Source organism: Chiloscyllium punctatum, chromosome 40, assembly GCF_047496795.1.
Source record: "Chiloscyllium punctatum isolate Juve2018m chromosome 40, sChiPun1.3, whole genome shotgun sequence".
NCBI classification, from domain to species: domain Eukaryota; kingdom Metazoa; phylum Chordata; class Chondrichthyes; order Orectolobiformes; family Hemiscylliidae; genus Chiloscyllium; species Chiloscyllium punctatum.
This window is the reverse complement of record NC_092778.1, coordinates 61,635,967-61,658,857: the sequence shown is the minus strand read 5'-3', so window position 1 is coordinate 61,658,857 and position 22,891 is coordinate 61,635,967. Positions and strand designations below refer to the sequence as shown.

The 22,891-nt window shown below is 44.2% G+C and overlaps 1 protein-coding gene across 12 annotated transcripts in view; it reads left to right on the top strand.

Moving 5' to 3' along the window:
* The window catches only part of mapk8ip3 (mitogen-activated protein kinase 8 interacting protein 3), a 209,500-nt gene that overhangs the window by 117,697 nt on the left and 68,912 nt on the right, over nt 1-22,891 (top strand). For all 12 annotated transcript variants that reach the window (XM_072560071.1, XM_072560076.1, XM_072560075.1 and 9 more), the window contains 6 exons: nt 2,711-2,768; nt 7,126-7,278; nt 9,672-9,738; nt 13,851-13,981; nt 15,672-15,728; nt 18,107-18,283. In XM_072560071.1, coding sequence (XP_072416172.1) covers nt 2,711-2,768; nt 7,126-7,278; nt 9,672-9,738; nt 13,851-13,981; nt 15,672-15,728; nt 18,107-18,283 — 643 coding nt within the window. The remainder of the gene's footprint in view (nt 1-2,710; nt 2,769-7,125; nt 7,279-9,671; nt 9,739-13,850; nt 13,982-15,671; nt 15,729-18,106; nt 18,284-22,891) is intronic.

Here is a 22,891-nt window from a genome sequence, read left to right as displayed (position 1 = left end):
CCAGATGCCTTTTAAATGTTGTAATTGTACTATCCTCCACCATTTCCTCTGGCAACTTATTCCATACATGTACCACCCTCTAAGTGAAAATGTTGCCCCTCAGATCCCTTTTTAAATCATTCCCCTCTCGCCTTAAATCTATGCACTCTAGTTTTGGACACTCCTACCCCAGGGAAAATACCATGTCAATTTATCCTATCCATGCTCACCGTCATTCTGTCAACCTCCTATAAGGTCACCCCTCGGCCTCTGATGTTCCAGGGAAAACAGTCCCAACCTATTCGGCCTCTCCCTACAGCTCAAACTCTCCAACCCTGGCAAACATCCTTGTAAATCTTTTCTGAGCCCATTCAAATTTCACATCATCCAATAGCAGAGAAACCAAAATTGAATGCAGTATTCCAAAAGAGGCCTAACCAATGTCCTGTACAGCCGCAACATGACCTCCCAACGCCTGTACTCAATACTCTGACCAATAATTGAAAGCATACCAAACGCCTCCATGCAGAAGTGCTGGAGACTTGCAAAATGTCTAAGAATTACAGTTATTGATGATTCTGAGGTAGTATCCAAATCATATGAACATTGTTTTCTGACCTTTTGGTGCAACTTGTTGCACGTTTTGTTGATAAACCACAACCGTTCTCACCTTTCTGGAAAATTGATTTTCTTTTGGTTCAAGCACATGTCTCTGTTGAAAATGTAAGTTTTGTGTAACAAAGCCACCTATTTGAATGTTTTTAGTCTCCAAGTAACTTGCTTTAGTTGTTTTATTCAGTAAATGTTAATCAGTATGAGGTTGCTCCCATAACGTCAGCTGTAGTTCAGTGGGTTGCACTCTCATTTCTGAGCCATGAGGTACTAGGTTCAAGTTCCCTACATGTTGAAAGTGTCATCCTTACGATGAGATGTTAAACCAAGTCCCCAGCTACTTGTTCAGGTGGGGTTGAAACATCCCTGACACAGTCTGAAAAAGGGTAAGGGCGTATCCTGGCCAGTATCTATCCCTCAAACACTGTAAAAGGATCTCGTTAGAATCAAACTGTTACCCCTATTCTTGATGAAAAAGCAATGTTGGCAGAATGCAGGTGTTTGTCTCTGATTCTGAAGGTCAGAAATGTAGTTTTTGAATTGGTTTTTGTTGGGGTTGAGGTCTATGTTTGGGTTATAAAATCAGAGGTCACATGGCTGCAGGTTGTAATCCAAAAGATTTATTTGAAATCACCTGGTATCGTGTCTCTTCAGACTTCCTCCACCGCGGCTCAACACCAGCATCTTCACATGATGGGTTATGAAGGGCCCTCTCAAATGGGAGCCCTCTGCAAAGTGCACAGGTTCGGTCGACTTCAGCTGTACCAGTTTCCACTGTGTCCCCTTACATTGGAATATTGAACAGCTCTCACTAACAGCAGTAAAGTTTGAGGGTGGTTCTATCGAGGTGTGAATCGAATCCGAGATCTCCTTATCTGATTTTCCTTTGATTTTCTGTTATAGCACCTCGCTTTGGGCAATGAAAAAGGGTGGTGGGGGGGAGGGGGAAACCAAAGTCAAGCACCACAGAACCTCAGGAACCCATCTGCCTCTGGTCTTTTATACATTGTCCTCTGACTTTTCCCCAAAGCTTTCAGCAACTAGGATCCTATCCTGAAGTTTCGTTATCACATTTCTGTCCCAGAAACCTCATAACCTATTTTCCCAACCAGACTTCTGTTCGGTTTCTGATTTCCAAGTTTGCCCTGCCCATTTCTGATCCACCTTCTGTGCCTTGATTTGTAGCATTTTTGTATCAAAGGCTGTGTAAAGATGGGGGTTCTCACTGTTGCTGAGTTAAGCCTTTGTCCCTTCGTGTATGAGGGAAAGTATGAGGAGCATCGAGAGTGTAGTGCTGGAAAAGCATAGCAGGGCTTTTGCCCAAAATGTCGATTCTCCTGCTCCTCTGATGCTGCCTGCTGTGCTTTTCCAGAACCATACTCTCGACTCTAATCTCCAGCATCTGCAGTCCTCACCTTCTCTATAGTATGAGGAGCCACCACTTGGCTGTATCCTGGAAGACCTTGGAATCACATTGCACTGTGAGCCTCCTGTCATTACTGGGGAAGGAAAGGCAACAAAGGAAAAAACGAAAATGCTAACTAGGGGGTCAGCTCTGAGCCAGTATTTCCTGGGTCTGAGATTGGCTGCTTGAATCTTTAAACACTGCAGGTGGAGGGAGAGTTGCCTTTTGAAAAATGAAAATGGAGGCATTTTATTTCCTCACTGTTCTTTATACGGCAAAATCTAAACCCAGTTGAATTATCTGTGAAATGTCACAATTGAGCAGCTCATTAAATGACTGACAGAATCCCATGAAATAATACATTACAAAGAAGCTGCTGGAATCACTGGCTTGCATGTGCTTTCTACAAATTCACCTGTGGTTGGAGGTCTGTATGTTCCAGTCATGCTTTTATACCACAGCTCTCAAGTGTGAATGAATGTTTGACTTTGAATATGATGATGAATTTCACATTATCATAACTTCCAGCTGCAATGTTTGATTCAATAGTGACTAGCTAGAGAAGGTGTTGAATGGAATATCCATTTCTGTTTTTACTTATTTGTGTGTATGTGTGCGTGTAGGTATCAGTGTCTGTATATGTGTAGGTTGTGTGCTTTAATATTAAGAACCTTAATACAGATACTGAATGAAAACAATTTATGCCTCTTCCAGGAATGGGAAAGGAAGTTGAGAATCTTATTATGGAGAACACTCACCTTCTGGAAACGAAGTAAGGAAAACATTTTACATTTACAATATGAACTCACCAAAACCTAGACAGATTCTCACAAAGTGCCAAGTGCTGTCACACTCCTTTGTGTAGTGTAACTACGGATGCCTGTGTACATCCTTGTTATATTCTCACTGAGCACTGATTTGTTGGAGCATCATTCTGGTGATGTGGGCAATGATATCAATACATATCCTCATGCTATGCAACCAATGTATACGGTCTTAGGTTTTTTCCAGTCAGCTTGTTCACTGATGTTATTACACACTTCTGGAGCGGATTGGACTTGAACCCAGGCTCCCTGGCTCAGAGGCAGGGATGCTACCAAAGTGTTTGTTTTATATATCCTTGTGATGGTCTACCTCAGGTTTTTCAGTTTGCGTTCTGAGTAACTTTCTGACATTCACCTACTAAGCTGCCATTAATAATTTTAAAAATCACACAACAGGTTATAGTCCAACAGGTTTAATTGGAAGCACTCGCTTTCGGAGCACCGCTCCTTCATCAGATGGTTGTCACCTGAAGAAGGAGCAGCGCTCCGAAAGCTAGTGCTTCCAATTAAATCTGTTGGACTATAACCTGGTGTTGTGATTTTTAACTTTGTACACTCCAGTCCAACACCGCATCTCCAAATCATGGTCTCCCTTCTCCCTGTGATCTGGCATGTGTGTTTGCCTGTCTAGTATTGCAAGAGCCCAAGGATGCTGTGGAGAATCTTAATTATGACATTTTGACTGCTTGGCTATATCACCTAACCTGAATTGTTCTGAATTGAATTTTTAAATATAGTAGAATGGGCCCTTCATTAGACAAGCTAAACAGCCAAATAAATATGTTGAGCTGTAAGTACAATCACAGTGTAGACGATCAATATCTGCAAATGTTACCAACCCTCCCTTCGATGTAGAAAGAAGAAATTGTTGTGTTTCCCTTAGTAACCTGTGTTATAAATCAGGGTGCATTGCTACATTCAGCTTCCAGGAATATCCATATCATCCAATGACTGTGAAAGGAAGTTGAGAGAGTAAGGGAACATTTCTGAATGCTCGATAGCTTCATTAATTTAAAGCATACATATTTCATTTGCACCAATGTGAAAAAGGTTGACTCCTCATTTCTATTCAAATTGGGTGACCTCTGATATTTAAACAGTGATACCTAGTTCTGCATTGACTTGTAAGATCCACCCCATCCCTGCAGTTATGGGCCAGACTAGACCCCCATCAAAATATTGTGCGAAGGTAGCCTAGACCCTAACTTTTCCTTATTTTAAAGGCAAATGTAAAGAGCCTGTCCCAGATGCAATGTCTCTGGTCAAACTACTCGCCATTAAGCAAAAACACAATTTATTTAAACACTGTAGTTAAAAATACTACCAAAGAAAGAGGGATCTAGAATAACTTTATTGGAAAACTTAATGGAATAATAGATACAATAACTACTACTAAATTAACTTTTCCAATAGATGAACATCCCAAAAACACGCCCCTTGCCAAAAAGGCGAATTCAGACACAGATTCTCACATATAGTTCTCCAATCCAGGAGGAAATAAAATATCAACAGAAGATTCCAAGAGAGTTGCCTAGTGTGGTGATGAAACGTCTGAAAATGAACCTTACAGCTCAGCGAGCAAACGTACATCCAGATTCGGAGAGAATATCAGCCAAGAGACTTTCGCTGAAGCTTCCAACTCTGTTGAGACCCCAATAGCTTCTGATGCTACTGACAAAAAAACACATGCAGAAATCCTGATCTAAGCGAGTTTACCACACCCATTCAGGCTGGAGTATTTTTTACAAAAAGCCCAAGGCCTCCCAAGCTGCTTACTCCTAGTGGGCTTGGTAGACAATTTGGTGCCTCTGCCTTACAACATCTCTTTAAAAACAAAGAACAAAGTCACCTATTAAAGACACAGCATTGTCACGCTACCTATTGTTCAGCACCTTGCATATTTTAATCAAGTTGCCTCTCACTGTTCTAAACTCCAGCAGATGCAAGCCTCGTCTGACCTTTCCTCAGAAGGCAACCTGCTCATTCTAGCTATTAGTCTAGTGAACATTCTCTGAATGTAACATGTTTACATTCTTCCAGTTGTTACAAATAACTGGATAATTTTAATGTGACTTTGCTGGAACACATTAGAGTCATAACGATGTTCAGCACAGAAACAGACGCTTTGGTCCAACTTGTCCATGCTGACCAGATATTCTAACCTAATCTAGTCCCATTTTCCAGCATTTGGCCCATTTCCCCCTCAACCCTTCCTGTTCATATACCCATCCAGATGCCTTTTAAATGATGTAATTGTACCATCTCCACCACTTCCCCTGGCAGCTCATTCCATACATGCACCATGCTCTGTGTGAAAAAGTTGCCCCTTAGGTCCCTTTTAAATCATTCTCCCCTCACCCTAAACCTATACCCTCTAGTTCTGGACTCTCCCAACCCAGGGAAAAGACGTAGTCTACATACACTAGCCATGCCCCTCATGAATTTATAACCTCTAAGTACCCAATGCTCCAGGGAAAACAGCCCCAGCCTATTCAGCCTCCCCCTATAGCGCTCATCCTCCAACTCTGGCAACATCCTTGTAAATCTTTTCTGAACCCTTTCAAGTTTCACAACATCTTTCCGATAGGAAGGAGACCAGAATTGCACGCAGTATTCCAAGAGTGGCCTAACCAATGTCCTGTACAGCCGCAACATGACCTCCCAACTCCTGTACTCAATACTCTGACCGATAAAGGAAAGCATACCAAACACTGCTTCTTCACTATCCTATCCACCTGCGACTCCACTTTCAAGGAACTATGAACTCTCACTCCAAAGTTTCTTTGTTCAGCAACACTCCCCAGGACCTTCCCATTAAGTGTATAAATCCTGCCCTGATTTGCCTTTCCCAAATGCAGCACCTCACATTTATCTAAATTAAACTCCATCTGCCATTCTTCAGTCTATTGGCTCATCTGATTAAGATCCTATTGTAATCTGAGGTAACCACCTTCGCTGTACACTACACCTCCAATTTTGGTATCATCTGCAAACTTACTAACTACACCTCCTATGCTCACATCCAAATCATTTATATAAATGACGAAAAGCAGTGGACCCAGCACCAATTCTTGTGGCACACCGCTGGTCACAGGCCTCCAGTCTGAAAAGAATCCCTCCCACCACCACCCTCTGTCTTCTACCTTCGAGCCAGTTCTGTAACCAAATGGCTAGTTTTCCTTGCATTGATAGAATTTAGGGCAGATTTTACTTTAACAGTTGGCACGCACTTAGGAGCCCCCCGAGTGCTAATCGTTGGTTGGTGGAGACTGTGTGCTCCTATTGGAGCTCATGTGAATTTTCACCCATTGATATTTTTTCTCCAAGCTATTCTTTGCAGTAAGGCTTTAAAAAAAAAACTCAGACTGTTTGGGCTGGCTGTTATGGGAGGTGCAAATTCATTCTAAATTGTTTGCTTTAAGAGCAAGTGAATACTTGGTGAAATTAGCACTCAAACTTTGAGGCTCAGATATTTTCTAATCACTGTTCAGGCATATTAAGATACCCCTCTGAAGCAGTTGGGACTTGAACCCAGGTTTCCAGGTTCAGAGGTAGGGACGCTGCCATTGTGCCACAAGTGCCCTCAGCCTTATGTGTTACTTAGCTATTAACAAATCCAGTTGAGACCCAGATGGGGAGAGACTGAGTAGGAGAGGATCATTGTCAGTCTCTTAAAGGGATGGAGTTAACGGACAGTGTGACAGAGGAGGAGCTGAAAATTCAGAAGCAAAGACAGAAATTGCTGGAAAAGCTCAGCTGCCAGACCTGCAGAGCTTTTCCAGCAGTTTCTCATTTCCAACATATGCAGTTTCTTCAGCTGAAAATTCAGAAACTGGAAACACTAAAAGGCAGCCTTGCTCCATTTAACACATTTGCTGAGGCTGGTGATTTAAACGTTTCAGGTCGAGATAGAGCGAATGGGTCACCTCTATTCAGGCACAAGACTGAATGCAGGAATCTACCCGATCTCTCCCCTGAGAGTGATGTTAGAATGAGCTGTGTAAGACTTGAGCAAAGAGGGGTTTGCTTTCTATCTCTGTGTCCTAAGTCATGTCCAGTTTTACAGCAGTCCCATCATTTGTGTTTCTGCACACGTCTTAATTTTATTGTTTTGATCTGTGAGCTAAGCTTTTCTGAAACACAATTATAACTTAACAAAGAGAGTAATCAATGTCATTTCTTTCACCCAAAGAGAGATTTTCTGGCTAGTCTTTGATCTGCATTTAAATGAGAATTGTTGGTGTTCAGGGTTCATTTTTTTTAATTGAACGTGACTTAACTTTGTGATCTTCATTCCATTTGTAGGAATGCTCTGAACATAGTGAAGAATGACCTGATTGCCAAGGTGGATGAGCTGTCGAGTGAGCAAGAGGTGCTGAAAGGTGAGCTGGAGACTGTCAAACAAGCCAAAGCCAAGGTTGAGAACCGAATGAAGGAACTGGAGGAAGAACTGAAGAGGTGAGATAGTGTGTCATCATCTGCTATTAGACCTTTCCCTTATCGTAGACAGTTCTGCTTGGGGCACATGCTGTCCATAGAAAGCTCTTACTAGAATGAGGAAATCTCCATCTAAAAATGTGCAGATTTGTCTAGTTACCAGTGGGTGGAGCTATGATATAACTTCCTGGTGTTACACCTTCCCTCTTATGAAGACACTTGCTTTGGCCAAGCATGAGTTATGCAAGGCTTTTGGAGGGATTTTCACCATGCGATCTAGTGGATTTCCCACTCTCTACCCATTTCAGAGGCATCTCGCCACTTGGCGGATCTCTGCCGCAAGACCAGCATTCATTGCGCCTGCCCATGGGACTTCCTGTTATCCGGGACCAACAGTAGCTGCAATGATGCCAAAAGCTGCCAGCCTCCAAGGTTGGAGAAATGAGTTGAGTGCATTGCTGGAAAAGCACAGCAGGTCAGGCAGCATCTGAGGACCAGGAGAATTGATGTTTCTGGCATAAGCCCTTCATCAGCAGTCCTCACTTTCTCCATGGTTGGAGGAATACCCAGTGCTCTAGGAAGAAGTTCAATGTCCTTCTCCACTCCAGCAGTGTAAACGTTGCTATTCTTTCTCCCATGCCTCACACTCGGTCCATCTCTGCTAATGAACCCAGCTCCCAAGGCTCATCCTCTCTATTCGTCCCTCACCCCCTCCCAACCCTGAGACCACTAACTCCCGCATGCCCTTTGCACTGCCTAGTACCTCAATCAGGACTCTGCACAAAAACCTGTTACAGCTGTGTCCCCCACTACTGTATCCCTTACTGGCTGTCTCTTCCATTCTAAGGAGGGAAACAGCCCACGAGGGGGCAGCTATGGTCAGGACAAGTCGTGGGATACCTGATATCTGGCTTCCCGCCCAATGTCTTGATCCTTACCCTCCCTGGCACCTTGTCCAAGACTGTCCTCCACTTCCTGTGCCAGGATGCCTTGAACAAAGGCCTTTGGAGAGATGCTGCCAACTCTGACCAGATTCCTGGCCCTGTCTGTGTTAAGCAGTGAATAGCCATCCAGCCTTACTGTTTGCTTGATATCTCTGGCTGAAGGGGCAAAAACACAGCAAAATAAGACAGGGACGTAATCTCAGAGTGAGTGAGAGTGCTGACAGTGTGAAGGTGGAGATGCAGCCTGGTGCAGTCCCTGAGCTTGGAGTGTGCTCCTGAGCACAGTGTGTCCTTGCCACTGAGTTACAGTGAGGGTTACTGGGGGCACCCTGAGGGGCAGAAACTTCCTGTATGTGATTTGGGGATGGGGGCCATGAGGGCTCTGTGAGGCTGGTACGTGTCAGATGGCAATATTTGTGACTGTGGAGTGTGTGTCTTTGAAATGTTGGCACCCAGCTTCCGCTGTGAAGACTGGTCACAGTCAGCCGCGAGCTGCTTCAGTCTCCATGTGTCGAGTATTCTCGAGATCGACCTTGTTTGGTGTATTCGATAAGATGGGAAGCCGAATCTTCATGAGATGAATTTTGTGGATTTAATAAAGCACTTAACAAACAGAAATCCCTTTTAATATACAACTTGCTGCTGTCTAGTTTAAAAAAAATGTCCTTGCTGCTCAGTAAACACAAAAGGTGGAGTAAGATACTCCCAGCACAGAGAGAGAGCTCACCAGACCTCAGCTGACTCCCAGACTACTCAGGCACTTGGCATCATGGTAGTCCACAAACCTACCAGTACACCAAAACAGTTACTGATGAACCTAAAGGACCCGATACCAACCGTCAGCAAAACAAATGTCATTTACAAAATACCATACAAGGACTGTAACAAACACTCCATTGGACAGGCAGGCAGAAAACTAGCCACCAGGATACACTAACACCAACCAGCCTCAAAAAGACATGACCCTCTATCACTCGTATCTTTACACACAGACAAAGAAAGACAGCACTTTGGGACAACGCATCCATCCTAGGGCAGGCTAAACAAAGACACACACAAGAACTCCTAGAGGCCTGGCATTCTAACCAGGGCTCCATCAATAAACACACCGATTTGGACCCCGTTTACCAACCTCTCAAAAAAAGAACAGGAAATGATATCACCCACCCTAAGAAACCAAGATACGTAAACAGAAAGTGGGATGTAACAACACTAGCGCTTCACCAGAGGCTCACTGATGATGTTACCTAGCATGGTGACAAAACATCTGAAACTTCCAGCTCAGTGCGCAAACTTACAACCAGAATCTAAACGTGCACTACAAATCTTCTCAAAACTTGCTAGCTTTTATTGAGTGGATTAAAATAAATGAGGGAGAGGTGTTTTTCCCAATGAGCTTTGATCTCTGATATTCTTCTGCTATCATCAGATGAGACTCTCTCCATCTCCAATTAACTTTATGTTTTCTAGGGTTAAGTCCGAAGCTATTGTGGCCCTGAATAACAAGGAAGGCAGAGAGGAACTGGAGGATGTAAGCGTAAGTTCTCGATGCTGTGTGCTAGATTGTCAATGGCTGCTCAGCTGCAGAGTGATGGATGTCGTCCATTTGGTTCCAGTGGAATGTCCGAATGGCAGCTACAGATGAGTGAGCCACGCAAGTGCATTTTTAATCCAGTCTTTATGTGCACAAAGTTAACAGTGACTACAGGTTGTATGTCCCTAAAGTAGCAACTCTGTGGTGCAGCAATACCTGTGATGTAACACCTGCAGTCCTCCTGTTTTTCCCTGGAGTGGTTCTGTAATGATCACAGTTCAGATCGCCTTTTGTTAGACTCCATCCAGTTTGGATACCTTACAATCTGTCTATATGTACAAGAATTATCCACCTCCCAGATCTCTGGCTGCAACTCAGATTTGTTTGCTACTCCCAGTCACAACAGCAGGATAACTTCGCAAAGAATAGCCTCTGGTGGGTGTCAGAAAGGGAAAAGTCACAAAACGTTTCACCTCAGCAGCAGACATGACCGATGTTGGAGAATAGTCGTGCTGTGATTGGATAGTCCATGGAATTTATTTTTTTTTTTATTTTTTTTTTCTTAAGTTATCTTTCAGCCACTGGAAGAATAATGGCAATTAGATTCCTGAATCTGGACTGTAACTCACCAGCGAACTACGTTTGTAATTGTTCCCTTGAGCAGTTTTTTGTTTAGCCCCTTCATTACTGCACCGTTGTGTTTGCTGTCTTGGGGAGGTGGTGGTGAGTTACCAACTTGAGCTGCTGCAGTGTGTGGTGCAGAGACACCCACAGCTCTGTGTTGGCAGGGGAGGGGGGGATGGGGGTGGGTTCCAAGATTTTGGCCCAGTGAGCCTGAAGGAATGGTGATAAGTCAGGATGGGGAGGAGCTTGGAGGTGGTGGTGGTGTTCCCATGTATCTGTTGCCCTTGTCCTTCTAGATGGCAGAGGTTTAGAAGGTGCTGGTGAAGGAGCCTTGCTGCGGTGCATCTTGTAGATGGTGCATTCTGCCGACTCTGTGTGCTAGTGGCGGGGAAAGTGAATGGTGAGAGCGGTGGATGGGGTCTATTATGTCCTGAATACTTGAACTTTCTTGAGAATTAGAGCTGCAGGCAAGTGGGGAGTATTCAATCCTACTCTTGACTTGTGCCTGTAGATAGCTCTGGGAGTCGGGAGGGGAGTTCTCGCCACAGCATTCCATGGTATGTTTATGCTAGTCAGTCTCCTTTATCAAACAAATCTTACAGCATTGCAGAGTGTTGTCACCAGATTGATGGCAGTGATGAAGGAAGAGGAACTCCATTACCCCCTCAGAGCATTTAGGGCTGGGGGAGTACATGCCTGTCTTTTCAGTGCCACAAGAAAGAGAAGATTAGTCAGGTGTTGTCACTAATCCTAACTGAAGATAAGTCTGATTTTTGTTCCCCCTTTATTCATTCACAGGATGTGGGCGTCACTGGCCAAGCCAGCATTTATTGCCCATCCCTAATTACCCAGAGAACAGTTAAGAGTTAAAGAGTGGTGCTAGAAAAGCACAGCAGGTCAGTTAGCATCTGAGGGGCAGAGGAATCGACATTTCAGGCATAAGCCCTTCATCAGGAATGTTGAGGGAGAGGGTGAGGAAGGGGATTGAGAGATAAATAGGATGGTGGTGGGCCTGCAGGAACATAGCTGGGAAGGCGACAGGTAGATATCTGCAGGTGGAGGGGTGATGATCGGTCGGAGTGGATAGGTGGGAAGGTAGATGGACAGGGAGGGCAATGTCGAGTTGGAAGGTTGGAACTGGGATAAGGTGGGGAGAGGGGAGATGAGGAAACTGGTGAAATCAATGCTGATGCCGTGTGTTTGGAGGGTCCCAAGGCGGAAGATGAGGTGTTCTTCCTCCAGGTGTCGGGTGGTTAGGGAGTGGCAGTGGAGGAGGTCCAGGGCTTGCATGTCCTTGACAGAATGGGAGGGGAGGTTAAAATGGTCAGCTACAGGGCAGTGGGGTTGTTTGGTGCATGTGTCCCAGAGATGTGACCTGAAACGTTGTGAGTTGGCGTCCTGTCTCCCCAATGTAGAGGAGACCACGTTAAGAGCAACAGACACAGTAGATGAGGTGTTTGGTTGTGCAGGAAAATCTCTGTCAGATGTGGAAGGATCCTTTTGGAGCCTTGGACAGAGGTGAGGGCGCAGATTTTAAACTGCTTGTGATGGCAAGGGAAGGTGCAGGGAGTGGGGGGTGGGGGCCTCATGTGGGAGTCGTGGAGGGATTGGTTTCTGCGGAACGTGTATCTCTGGTGGTGGTGTCTGATTGTAGATGGCAGAAATGGCGGAGGACAATGCATTGTATCCGGAGATTAGTGGGGTGGAGTCAACCACATTGCTGTGAGTCAGACCAGGAAAGGATGGCAGTTTCCTTCCCTAAAGGACGTTGTTGAACCAGATTGGTTTTTCCGACAATTGATGCATAGTCATCATTAGATTGTTAATTCCAGATGTTTATGGAATTCTAATTCCACCATCTGCTGTGGCAGGATTCGTACCTAGCTCCCCAGAACGTTACCTGGCTCTGTGGACCAACAGTCCAGCAATAATACCACCAGGCCGTTGCCTCCCTGTTTGATGAAATGAAACCATTGCTGGCTGCAGCCACAGACAGTGGGTTGAGACATTGTATGGTGCACAGGGGTGGTACAAATGAGGCCTGTTTTCTCTAGAATTTAGAAAGTTAAGTGTAATTTGATCAAAGTCTTCAAAATATTAACAGGGAAAGACTGGATAGAGAAAGATAAAATATTTCCATTGGTTGGGGATTCTAGAACTAGGGGACATAACCTGTGAAAAAGGGGCCAGACCGTTCAGGAGGGATGTTAGGAAGCACTTCAACACAAAGGGTGGTAGAGGTTTCGAACACTCTTCCACAAATGGTAGCAAATGCTGGAACAGTTGTTAATTTTAAATCTGAGATAGATTAAATTACGCAAAGCAAAGATATTAAGATATATGAAGTTGAGCTAAGAGATGAACTATGGTGAAACAGGCTTGAGGGGCTGACTAGCCGCCTCCTGTTCCTAGTAAGCATCATGAATTGCGAAACCGTGGATTAGAAACTGAAGAACCTTTTGCGATACGATTGCAAGCAAATATATTTTGTGGTCGTGTTTCACCACACTGAAGGCTGAGAGTGCACTGAAGTGTTAACAGTTTAATACTGAATAAAGCAGCCCGTTTTCAAACAGGGCCAGATAGTGTTGAATTATAATGGCTGATGTATCCTACCCACGTTATAGTTTTCTTTCAGTTCTGGCTGTGTTCTATATTTTGCTGTGATGTTGGACTCGGGTGGACAAGGTCAGAAGTCACACGACACCAGGTTACAGTCCAACACGTTTATTTGAAATCACAAGTTTTCAGAGCGCTGCTGCTCCTTCTTTGAAGCTGCTAAAGCTTGTGTTTTAAATAAACCCGTTGGACTGTAACCTGGTGTCGTGTGGCTTCTGACTGTGTTCTGCTATCCTTCTCCCCACCCTCTTGTGTGCGAGAACTCAATCACTTCCTGAACAAGTTAGATAAATAACAGTAAAATTGAATAAATGTCGGCTGGGGCCCAAGCAGTTGCTGGCTCAGCTGTTCTCCCTGCAGTATTGTCTTGAGAGAGTCACGGGCAGACTGCTGTCGAGTCAGATAGCAGGCCACCTTTCGGCGAGAGCGACAATGTAAATGCTGAAAGGGGAGAAAAACAACTCTGCTCCTGGGGGAGTGGGGTGCTGCTGCCTAAATGAAGGCCCATGGGGATGAGGGAAACAGCAGAGAATGAGTCGACCACAGCAACTAACACACGTTCGAGGCTATTTCAATGTAGTTTTCAGTATTTGGTTAGAGGGGTGTGGTTTGGAGATGTTGCCTGTCATTTCTTTTCAGTGGCACAAGGAGAGAGAAAACACCAGGGCAAGGTAACAAGGCTAACTAAACCAAGAAGATTCTACACCTGCACTGCTCCCATTTGTTTTTCATGTTTCGCGTTTATGCAGTGGTTTCCAGTCCGGAGCAGGGTTCTGTTGAATGTGTTCAATTCACTTCACTGCTCTAATAAAGTGTGTCGGAGGTGCTGGTTTTTACCTGTTCTGATGAAGCAATGCTTCCATAACCTACAGGATGATGTGCAGGTGGCCCAGAGGCGGCGTTTCACCCGGGTGGAGATGGCGAGGGTGCTGATGGAGCGCAATCAGTACAAGGAGAGGTTAATGGAGCTGCAGGAGGCTGTCAGGTGGACTGAGATGATCAGGTGGGAAGGCGGATCCTATCTCATCGATGGGCAAAGTGGGTGTTGTGCAGCGTCTCTGTGGTGGCTTTATCTCTGTCTCTTTTTCTTTGACCAGCAATGGGTACAATAGTGTGATACATGCCCGAATATAACTGGCACATGACATGATCTTACTGAATGCTAATCCCTCATGCACGTGCTATGTTGATAATCTCGACATTTTGGTATTTCCTTGTTATCTTTCAGTGCTGATGAATTCCCAGTATTGTAAAGTGAATGCAGTGACATTGATAGACGAATTGGGGGTGCGGGTGGCCTTTACGGATGTGTGAAGTGCTGGTACTAATAGCCACCATCACATCAGCATGAGCGAGGCCATTGAGATGTGGAATGAGTTGTGGATTTGCCAAAGCCCATCCTGGGTTACTGACCGAGACCAGCTTCATCCCCAAATGGCTTCCCTTTTTCCTCAGGCATTCTTAAAACAAAAAAAAAGTGCAGATTAATTTGAGATTAGATTACATTTCCTATGGTACGGAAACGGGCCCTTTGGCCCAACAAGTCCGTACTGACCCTCCGAAGAGTAACCCACCCAGACCCATTCCCCTACCCTATATTTACCCCGAAGTAATGTGCCTCACACTGTGGGCAATTTAATGTGGCCAATTCACCTAACCTGCACATCTTTGTTTTGTGGGAGGAAACCGGAGCACCCGGAGGAAACCCACGCAGACACTGGGAGAATGTGCAAACGCCACACACAGTCACCCAACGCTGGGATCAAACCTGGGACCCTGGAGCTGTGAGGCAACGGTGCTAACCACTGAGCCACCGTGCTACCCCTCTTACCAAGTTTTCTTCCATTTGGCACAATATGTAATTGTACTTGGTTTAATTTACATCAAGATGTAGAGTTGGTTAAAACACAGAATTTGAAAACAATGGAGCCTTGGTATTAGAAAGGGCAGCACGGTGGCTCATTGGTTAGCACTGCTGTCTCTCAGCACCAGGAATCGATTCTAGCCTCTGGAGACTGTGCAAATTCCACACAGACTGTGTGGGTTTCCTCCAGGTGTTCTGATTTCTTCCCACAGTCCAAAGATGTGCAACTTAGGTGGATTGACCATGCTAAATTATCCATTGTGTCCAGGGATGTGTAGGCAATAGGGTAGGGGAATGGGTCTGGGTCAGATGCTCTTTAGAGGGTCGGTGTGGATGTGTTTGGCCAAATGGCCTGTTTCCTCACTTTAGGGATTATATATATAAACAAATAGCTTATTGACCAGCATAGAGTAGCATCTATTTTAAAAAGGAAATTTGCAAAGTGCAAATTAACTGTGCAGAAATTAACTAGGAAAGGCTGTCTCAACTAGGAAGAAATTGAACATTTTACAAGCGCAGCGTTGAACCTGGCCAGATAAGTGAACACCCTCGAGACCATCAAAGTGGGGAGAGAGGTCAAAACAGAAGAAATGGCAAGAATCAGGGGTTACAATGTAATACTATTACAAAGACAAAGCACAAACGAGAGGAAGGAAACCTGACCCTGGAATGTTTTTGCTGGATGCAATGATTGAAAGTGTTTCCCAGGAATTTTCTGCAGGACTGAGTTTCACTGAATTGACAGTAATTGTGGTTTTAAGCAAGTTGACCATTTGGGATAATATGTGCTCGAATTGCCATTTACTGTTTTATTTTTAATATTTATTAGAGCTTCTCGAGAATACCCATCAATCCAGGAGAAGAAAAAGTCAGGCATTTGGCAGTTGTAAGTATTTTAATTGTAGAATACTGGTTCGAATGGGTTTAAAAATAATTTGAAATAACGAGTTTTGAGACGATTTGTAGCTTAGTTTGAGGTTCTGGATGTAGGTTTGCTCGCTGAGCTGGAAGGTTCAATTCCAGACGTTTTGCCACCCTACTAGGTAACATCTTCAGTGGGCCTCCGGGCGAAGCACTGTTCGTGATTCCTGCTTTCTATTGATATGTTTGGGTTTCTCTGTGTTGGTGATATTATTTCCTGTGGTGACGTCATTTCCTGTTCTTTTTCTCAGGGGGTGGTAGATGGGGTCTAACTCGATGTGTTTGTTGATAGAGTTCCAGTTGGAATGCCATGCCTCCAGGAATTCTTGTGCATGTCTCTGTTTTGCTTGTCTGAGGATGGATGGGTTGTCCCACTGATGACCTTTGTCATCACTAAACAAAACAAATTAGAGGAAACCTTTAAGACCATCAATGGTACCCTTACTGGCATAAAATTCATTAAAGAGGAGGAAAATAACAACAAACTGCCATTCCTGGATGTCACAGTAGAGCGAACAGCCAATGGGGAGCTTCAAATCAGCATCTACAGGAAAAACAATACATAGAGAACAAATATTGAACTATAGAAGTAATCATCCCAACATCCACAAACGAAGCTGCATCAGAACATTATTTCAATGAGCTAACACACACTGCAACACAGTAGAGGAAAATCACCTATACCATGTATTCAAAAAGAATGGGTACCCAATGAGCACAGTCCACTGACTTCTCAGCAACAAGCCCAAACAAGCAGACAAAATGTGTCCAGAAACCCTAGCCACTCTCCCCTACATCAAAGACATCTTGGAAATGACTGCCAGACTATTCAGACCCCTTGGCATCATGGTGGCCCACAAACCCACCAACACACTAAAACAGCAGTTAATGGACTTGAAAGGCCTATACAGACAACAAGCAAAATTAATACCATGCAAGAACTGTAACAAACAATACATTGGACAAACAGGCAGAAAACTAGCCACCAGGATACATGCACATCAACTAGCCACAAAACGACATGACCCACTCTCACTAGTATCCTCACATACAGATAAGGAAGAACACCACTTTGACTGGGACAACACATCCATCCTCAGACAAGCCAAACCAAGACTCGGACGAGAATTCCTAGAAGCATGCTATTCCAACCAGAACTCTATCAACAAACTCATTTGAGTTCAACCCCATCTGCCACCCCCTGAGAAAAAGAACAGGAAATGACATCACCAACCCAAAGAAACCCAAACATATCAATAGAAAGCCAGAATCACGAATAGTGCTTCGCCTAGAGGCCCGCTGAAGATGTTACCTAGTAGGGTGACGAAACGTCTGGAAATGTCCTTTTTAAATCTTTGTCCTCTCACCCTATAAATATGCCCCTTAGCCTTGAAATCCCCTATGCTAGGGAAAAGACACCTACCATTCAACTTATCTATACCCTGCATGATTTTATAAAATTCTCAGGTCACATCTCCACCTCTGACACTCCAGTGGAAAAAAAATGTCCCAGCCTATCCAGCCTCTGTCTCTTGCACAAACTGTCCATTCCTGGTGACATCTGGAAGGAGTGAGCTGGACTATTCCTGTGTGATCTTCTCTCCCACTGTTTGGAGGTTTTATGACCTTCCTTTGTCTAGCGCATGGGAGAATGTGAGAGAAGGTTTAGTCCAGCAGGCGAGGGGAGAGGTTGGAGGAACTTGTCATAGTATTACTTCACCCACTTGGAATTGGAGAACCAATGTTGGAATATTTCTTTAAAGTGAGAGATCAGTAGAGTCATCGAGATGTACAGAGTGGAAACAGACCCTTCGGTCCAATTGGTCCATGCTGACCAGATATCCCAACCTAATCTAATCCCATTTGCCAGTGCTTGGCCCATATCCCTTAAACCCTTCATGTTCATATACCCAACAAGATATCTTTTAAATGCTGTAACTGTACCAGCCTCCACCACTTTCTCTGGCAGCTCATTCCATAAATGCAGCACACTCTGTGTGAAAATGTTGCCCCTCAGGTCCCTTTTATATCTTTCCCCTCTCACCCTGAGCCTGTGCCCTCATGTGGAGGAACAAAGTGGTTTAGGTACTTGTGTAAAGTTGCCGTCGTCCCAGAGGAGCACTGTGCTGCGCCCTCATTTGAGAGTGAGGATTGGTGTTGAGTTTTACTGCATGTCAGGTTAGGTTGAAAAGGCAGGACGTACTTGGGTTATATACATTATAAAAAAGATATTGTAATACATTAAAAGTAGCGATGTCTTTTGCGCGATTATTGTGAAGATTAGGCTACAGGAGGAAACTGGTTCTCTTTTCCTGTTACTCTATCTATTCTCCTTTCCTCCAGTTTCAGCCGTCTCTTCAGCTCCTCTTCTACAGCCCAGCCCACCAAGAGGCCACCGGTTCTTCATTATGCTGCCCCCAACACCTACGGCTCTTCTGGCTTCACCAAGCGGCGGAGCCACACCATGTCGCAGTTATCTACCGCAGACAGAACACGTGCCATAGACTTCCTGCCCGAGGAGTAAGTGACAGCTTAAATGGTGTGGCCTTGCCCCATCTGTACAGCTCCAACACGCAGCCTGCTTCCATGGCTCAGGGTTGATTATAAAGTTTTTCAATTTGCATATATTTAGACTGATTTTCCATAACCTCCGCTGTTTCATTTCCATGTTTCATTTGCTTTGCTTGGTTCTTTATTTTGCTGCTCCTCCATTTGTGTTGATTGGTTACTGTCAAAGAAAGGTTGTTTGCAAAGGTCATGCTGCTATCTATTTTGATTTTCATGCAGAAGGAGCTTAGCATCAGGACTTGTGTTTTTGAAGGAATCTCACCTTCAGCACTCTTTCTTTTGAAAGAGGGTTCGAGCCAACAGAACATATTTTGATAATGATCCAATGTTTTCAACTAAAATGGCATGAAATGTACGTTTTGTTGAGATTTTGATTGTTGGTGTTCACGGAGCCAGACAGTGGTGTTGCGGCTGCATTAATATCCATCTCAGATGCAGTCACAGCATGAGCATGTCTGACTTCTCCTCATGCTATCAGCTTCAGAAAGGCTACCCAGGCAGTTTGCCAGATATTAGAATCACCACACTCCTCCCACGCTTCCCAGTTAAAGAGGAATGAAGAAACAAAACTGGTAAAAGAGGAGCGTTTTCAAAATTAAAAAAAAATCAGAATTTGTTTATTTGGATCCGTCTGAAAGAGAACGCTTACTGGGAAATTTCTTCCTTTAAACAAGGCTTGAGATTCAGGAACTGAGTAGCTCAAGCGATTACCATTTCACAAATTGCTTTAAAGATCTAATTCCCAAAAGTGTGAATCCTCCAAAGTTGCACAATGAGATGTATGACAACTGTGAGGTCTATGGTGACAGTGAAGTGGACTTGTATTTGTGTTGACTTTCCTCTGATTACTAATATGAGAGAGCGTAGTGGTATGTTTAAATTTCTACTTTTTAATCCTAGTCAATATTTTTGTTAAATGTACTTTTTATGGGTAGACATTAACAAATGATTGACATTCAACTGAATCTGGTTGGGTGCCTGTAACCTCATAGTGAGATGGGGCTAGATAGCTCAGTTGGCTGGACAGGGTTGTCAATGCCAACAGTGCGGGTCGAGGTCATCTTGGATCTGGCTCTGTGTCCTGCCCATGAGAGTCAAACGCACTGGCTAACCACTGCTGATGAAAACAGTTCAGAATGAAGCACCAGCAGACAATGAGCCTTCAGACAGAGCATGCATGGACTTGAAAATGGATCTTTACAGGACCCCCAACTCGCCATTCTAAAACATGACACAACTGGGGCAAACAAAAGGAAGTTAACCTGGAGATTAACATGGCTATGAGTAAGTTGCTCATGGTGTTGAGGGTGGGGTTGAGTACACAGTACATCCACCTCCAAAAGACTGCATTCATGAAATGCATTGGACGTAATAGAAGGTCCCAAAGCATTCCATGGAAGTATCATTGAATAAAATGTGGCACTGAGCTACAGGAGTGGTAATCAAAAGCTTGGTTAATGAGTTGTTTATATGATCGGGGATGTAGGAATAGCCCAGACAAAGGTTGTTGAGTATCTCATTGGATGGGATAGCAGGCTCGAAGGACTGAACGGCTTACTTCCACTCTTGTTTCTTATGTTCTCAAAGACCCTCTTAAAGGAGGGGATAGAGAAGGAGAGGTTTAAGACTCTGTTCCCAGAGCTTAAGGCTGAAGCATCTGAAAGTATGGTCTCAAGTGGTGGAACAGTTAGGATGCTCAGCATCTGAGAGTTAGAGGAACACAGACATTTCGGGGGATTGTGAGACTGGTGGTGAGTTATAGATGTGTGGTGAGTTATAGATGTGTGGAGAGACAAAGCCATAGAGGGATATGGGATAAGTCTAGGATATCAAAATTATTCACTGTATAATATTTATGAGGGTTTGGAGGAATGCTTCAATTTAATGAGGAAGCAGGCTGTGTGGAAGTTTCCCATCCTCCTGTGGTCCTGGTTTACAGTTCACTTGGTCGCTATGGAAATGTGCACTTTTACAGGATGGTGTAATCCAGAGCTCTGGGCTTGGATTGGTTTACAGCAGGTGGAGTTGTTAAAATGCTGTGACATCTAAAGAGGTCTTTTGCCCATTGTCCCTGTGCTGCCCTTTGTCCAAAATAGTCGTGCAACACTGTCTAATTTCCCAAAACTCTGCAAATTAGGGTTCTTGAAGTAAATGTTGAATTGGCTTATAGAAATTCCCTTTGTATTTGGTTACACCATCCCTTAAGATAGAACTTTTCAAATCTTCCCACTCTGAGCACAATTTTCCCTGCCCTTGAAGTGTCCAGAAAAGGGAAAATAACTGGGTGTGGTGGTCACGGAGAGAAACTCACTCTCCCTTCTGACCACCTCCATAATTGAGTGTGGGTGAGAGGTCCATTGGTGAATTTTTTGACCCGTCACTAACTAAGGCCCTTAATTAGTGGCTGCTTCAGGCCCTCCCCAGTCATGTGCCCCCACAGCAAGTCTGTCTTCCTTTCTGTTTTACTCACAGCTCTCACTGTTCAGCTAACTGACAGCCATTCGTGTTATTGGCAGGCAAAGACTGTTGGTAATTGGACCCTGGTCCACAAACCAGCTCCACTTGTATGCAACCCTTCAGCTCCAGTTCGTCTGCACTCTGCAGGCGCCCACACCTTCACAAACCGGGTTCACAAAAGGCATCAGATTCCTTTCTTTCATCCATCCTTGTAAACCTCTGGGTTTCAAAACTGTGTTTTTTCATTACAATTCAGAATTTTAAAAAGATCAAAAGCTAAAGTGACACGGTGGGGGTTGGGAAAGGTGCCCAACTGTGGCGTCCTTCCTGGCAGGTTTGGGACAGCCTCTGATTGCCCCAATTTAGACACAGTTAGAGGCGTGGATAGGGGCACCATTGACGTTCACTCTTTAAAAACCAAAACATCCCTGTCCCTTGCCTCTGACCCCTCTCTACCCACTGAAATCAGATTAAAAATGACTTGCCATCTTGTCCTGAGGATTAGATCTTGACTGAAGGGCATTAGGATCCTAAAACCAATGACCGGTATCTTCTGGCAACCCAGGATGCCGATGACAAGTCTGAAATAGTCTGAGAATCCCACTCAAGGTCATCTGTCAGTTCATAATTCAACTGGGTGCCCACCAATTAGTTCATTATCCTGCCAACTTCAACAGAAATTGCTGGAGAAACTCAGCAGCTCTGACTGCATCTCCAGAATGAAAACAGAGTTAACGTTTCGTTTCCAGTGATTCATTAGGTAGGTCCTGAAGAAAAGTGGCCAGACCTGAGACATTAACTCGAGTTTTCTCTCTGCAGATGTGTGTTGGACTTGCTGAATTTCTCCAGCAGTTTTGTGTTTTGCTCCTGATCATCAGCACCTGCAAGTCTTTGTTTTATTTCTGAGTTATCTTGTCAGTGGGAGTAGCATGTTACCTTCCCCCTAATGCAATCAGACCCACATTTAGAAAAAAAACCCTCAGAAAATTATGCCCATAGTGAGAGAAATGTTTCCTTACTTCAGGTTTGGTTTTCTTTCCAATTATTTTGAGACTTCTGGATGACTATCCCCATGTGACAGGAAATAATTTCTCCCTCTTTGGTTCATCAAGTGACCATCATCATTTGGAACATCTTTATCAATCCCCTGTTAATTTCCGCTGCTTAAGATGAGCAATCCCATTTTCCCTAATCCCTCTACAGAACTAAAATCCCTCATTCCTGGTACAATTTTAGTTAAATCCAAAAGTTGGGGAACACCCATGATGTATGTTTCAAGCTGTATGTGTCCCCTGACTTGGAGAGGTGAGGACACTTTGCTAAAATATTTAAATTAGAGTGGACAGGTTAGCTCAGATCTTGAGTATTGCTGGAAAAAAGGCATGTCTTGTCAAAGATAGTTGACTTGCACTCATCTGGATAATTTACAAGAATGCCCAATAATGAGAGGGGGGCTGCTGATTGGTTGGCAAGTAGACGCTGAAATTTAAATTTTGATGCCAGGTGTTTTTCGAGGCATGGGAAATCTGGGAACCAAAAGGAAGTGGGACACACTGGCTCCAGAAAACTTCTTAACTACTGGACTTTATGGATCCTTCCCTCAGCCTCTCAAGAAATCCTTTCTCCTCCTTTTTGTCTATTGTGACCCCTCTAACCCCTGTCACAGTGGCTGACCTCCATCCTGCGCAGCCGCTTCCCTGAAATCCTGAGGGTCATCCACACCTTTCTCACCATCTCGTAAATACCTGGGACTTGGAGCAGACTGTAGGGTAATTTACTGCTGATATTGGAGATAACCAAGCTGTGATACCCTGATATTTACATTAGAAATTACTTTTATTTTCAGAACAACAGGAATAGAATGATCGTGGTTTCCTCATCTGTATAGATGTCGCTTTGTTCTGTTAACCAAACTCTGGAGAGTTTAAAATGCATTTGTCTAAAACTTGCATTTACAAAGTGCTTAGTTCCACAATCTTAAGGGGTAAAGTGATTTACAGCCAATGAAATGGCTTTCAAAGTTGGATTGTTGTGATGTTGGAGGCACAGCAGCAAGCCCCCACAGATGGCAGTGTGACAATGATCAGATAATCAGAAGTGTTG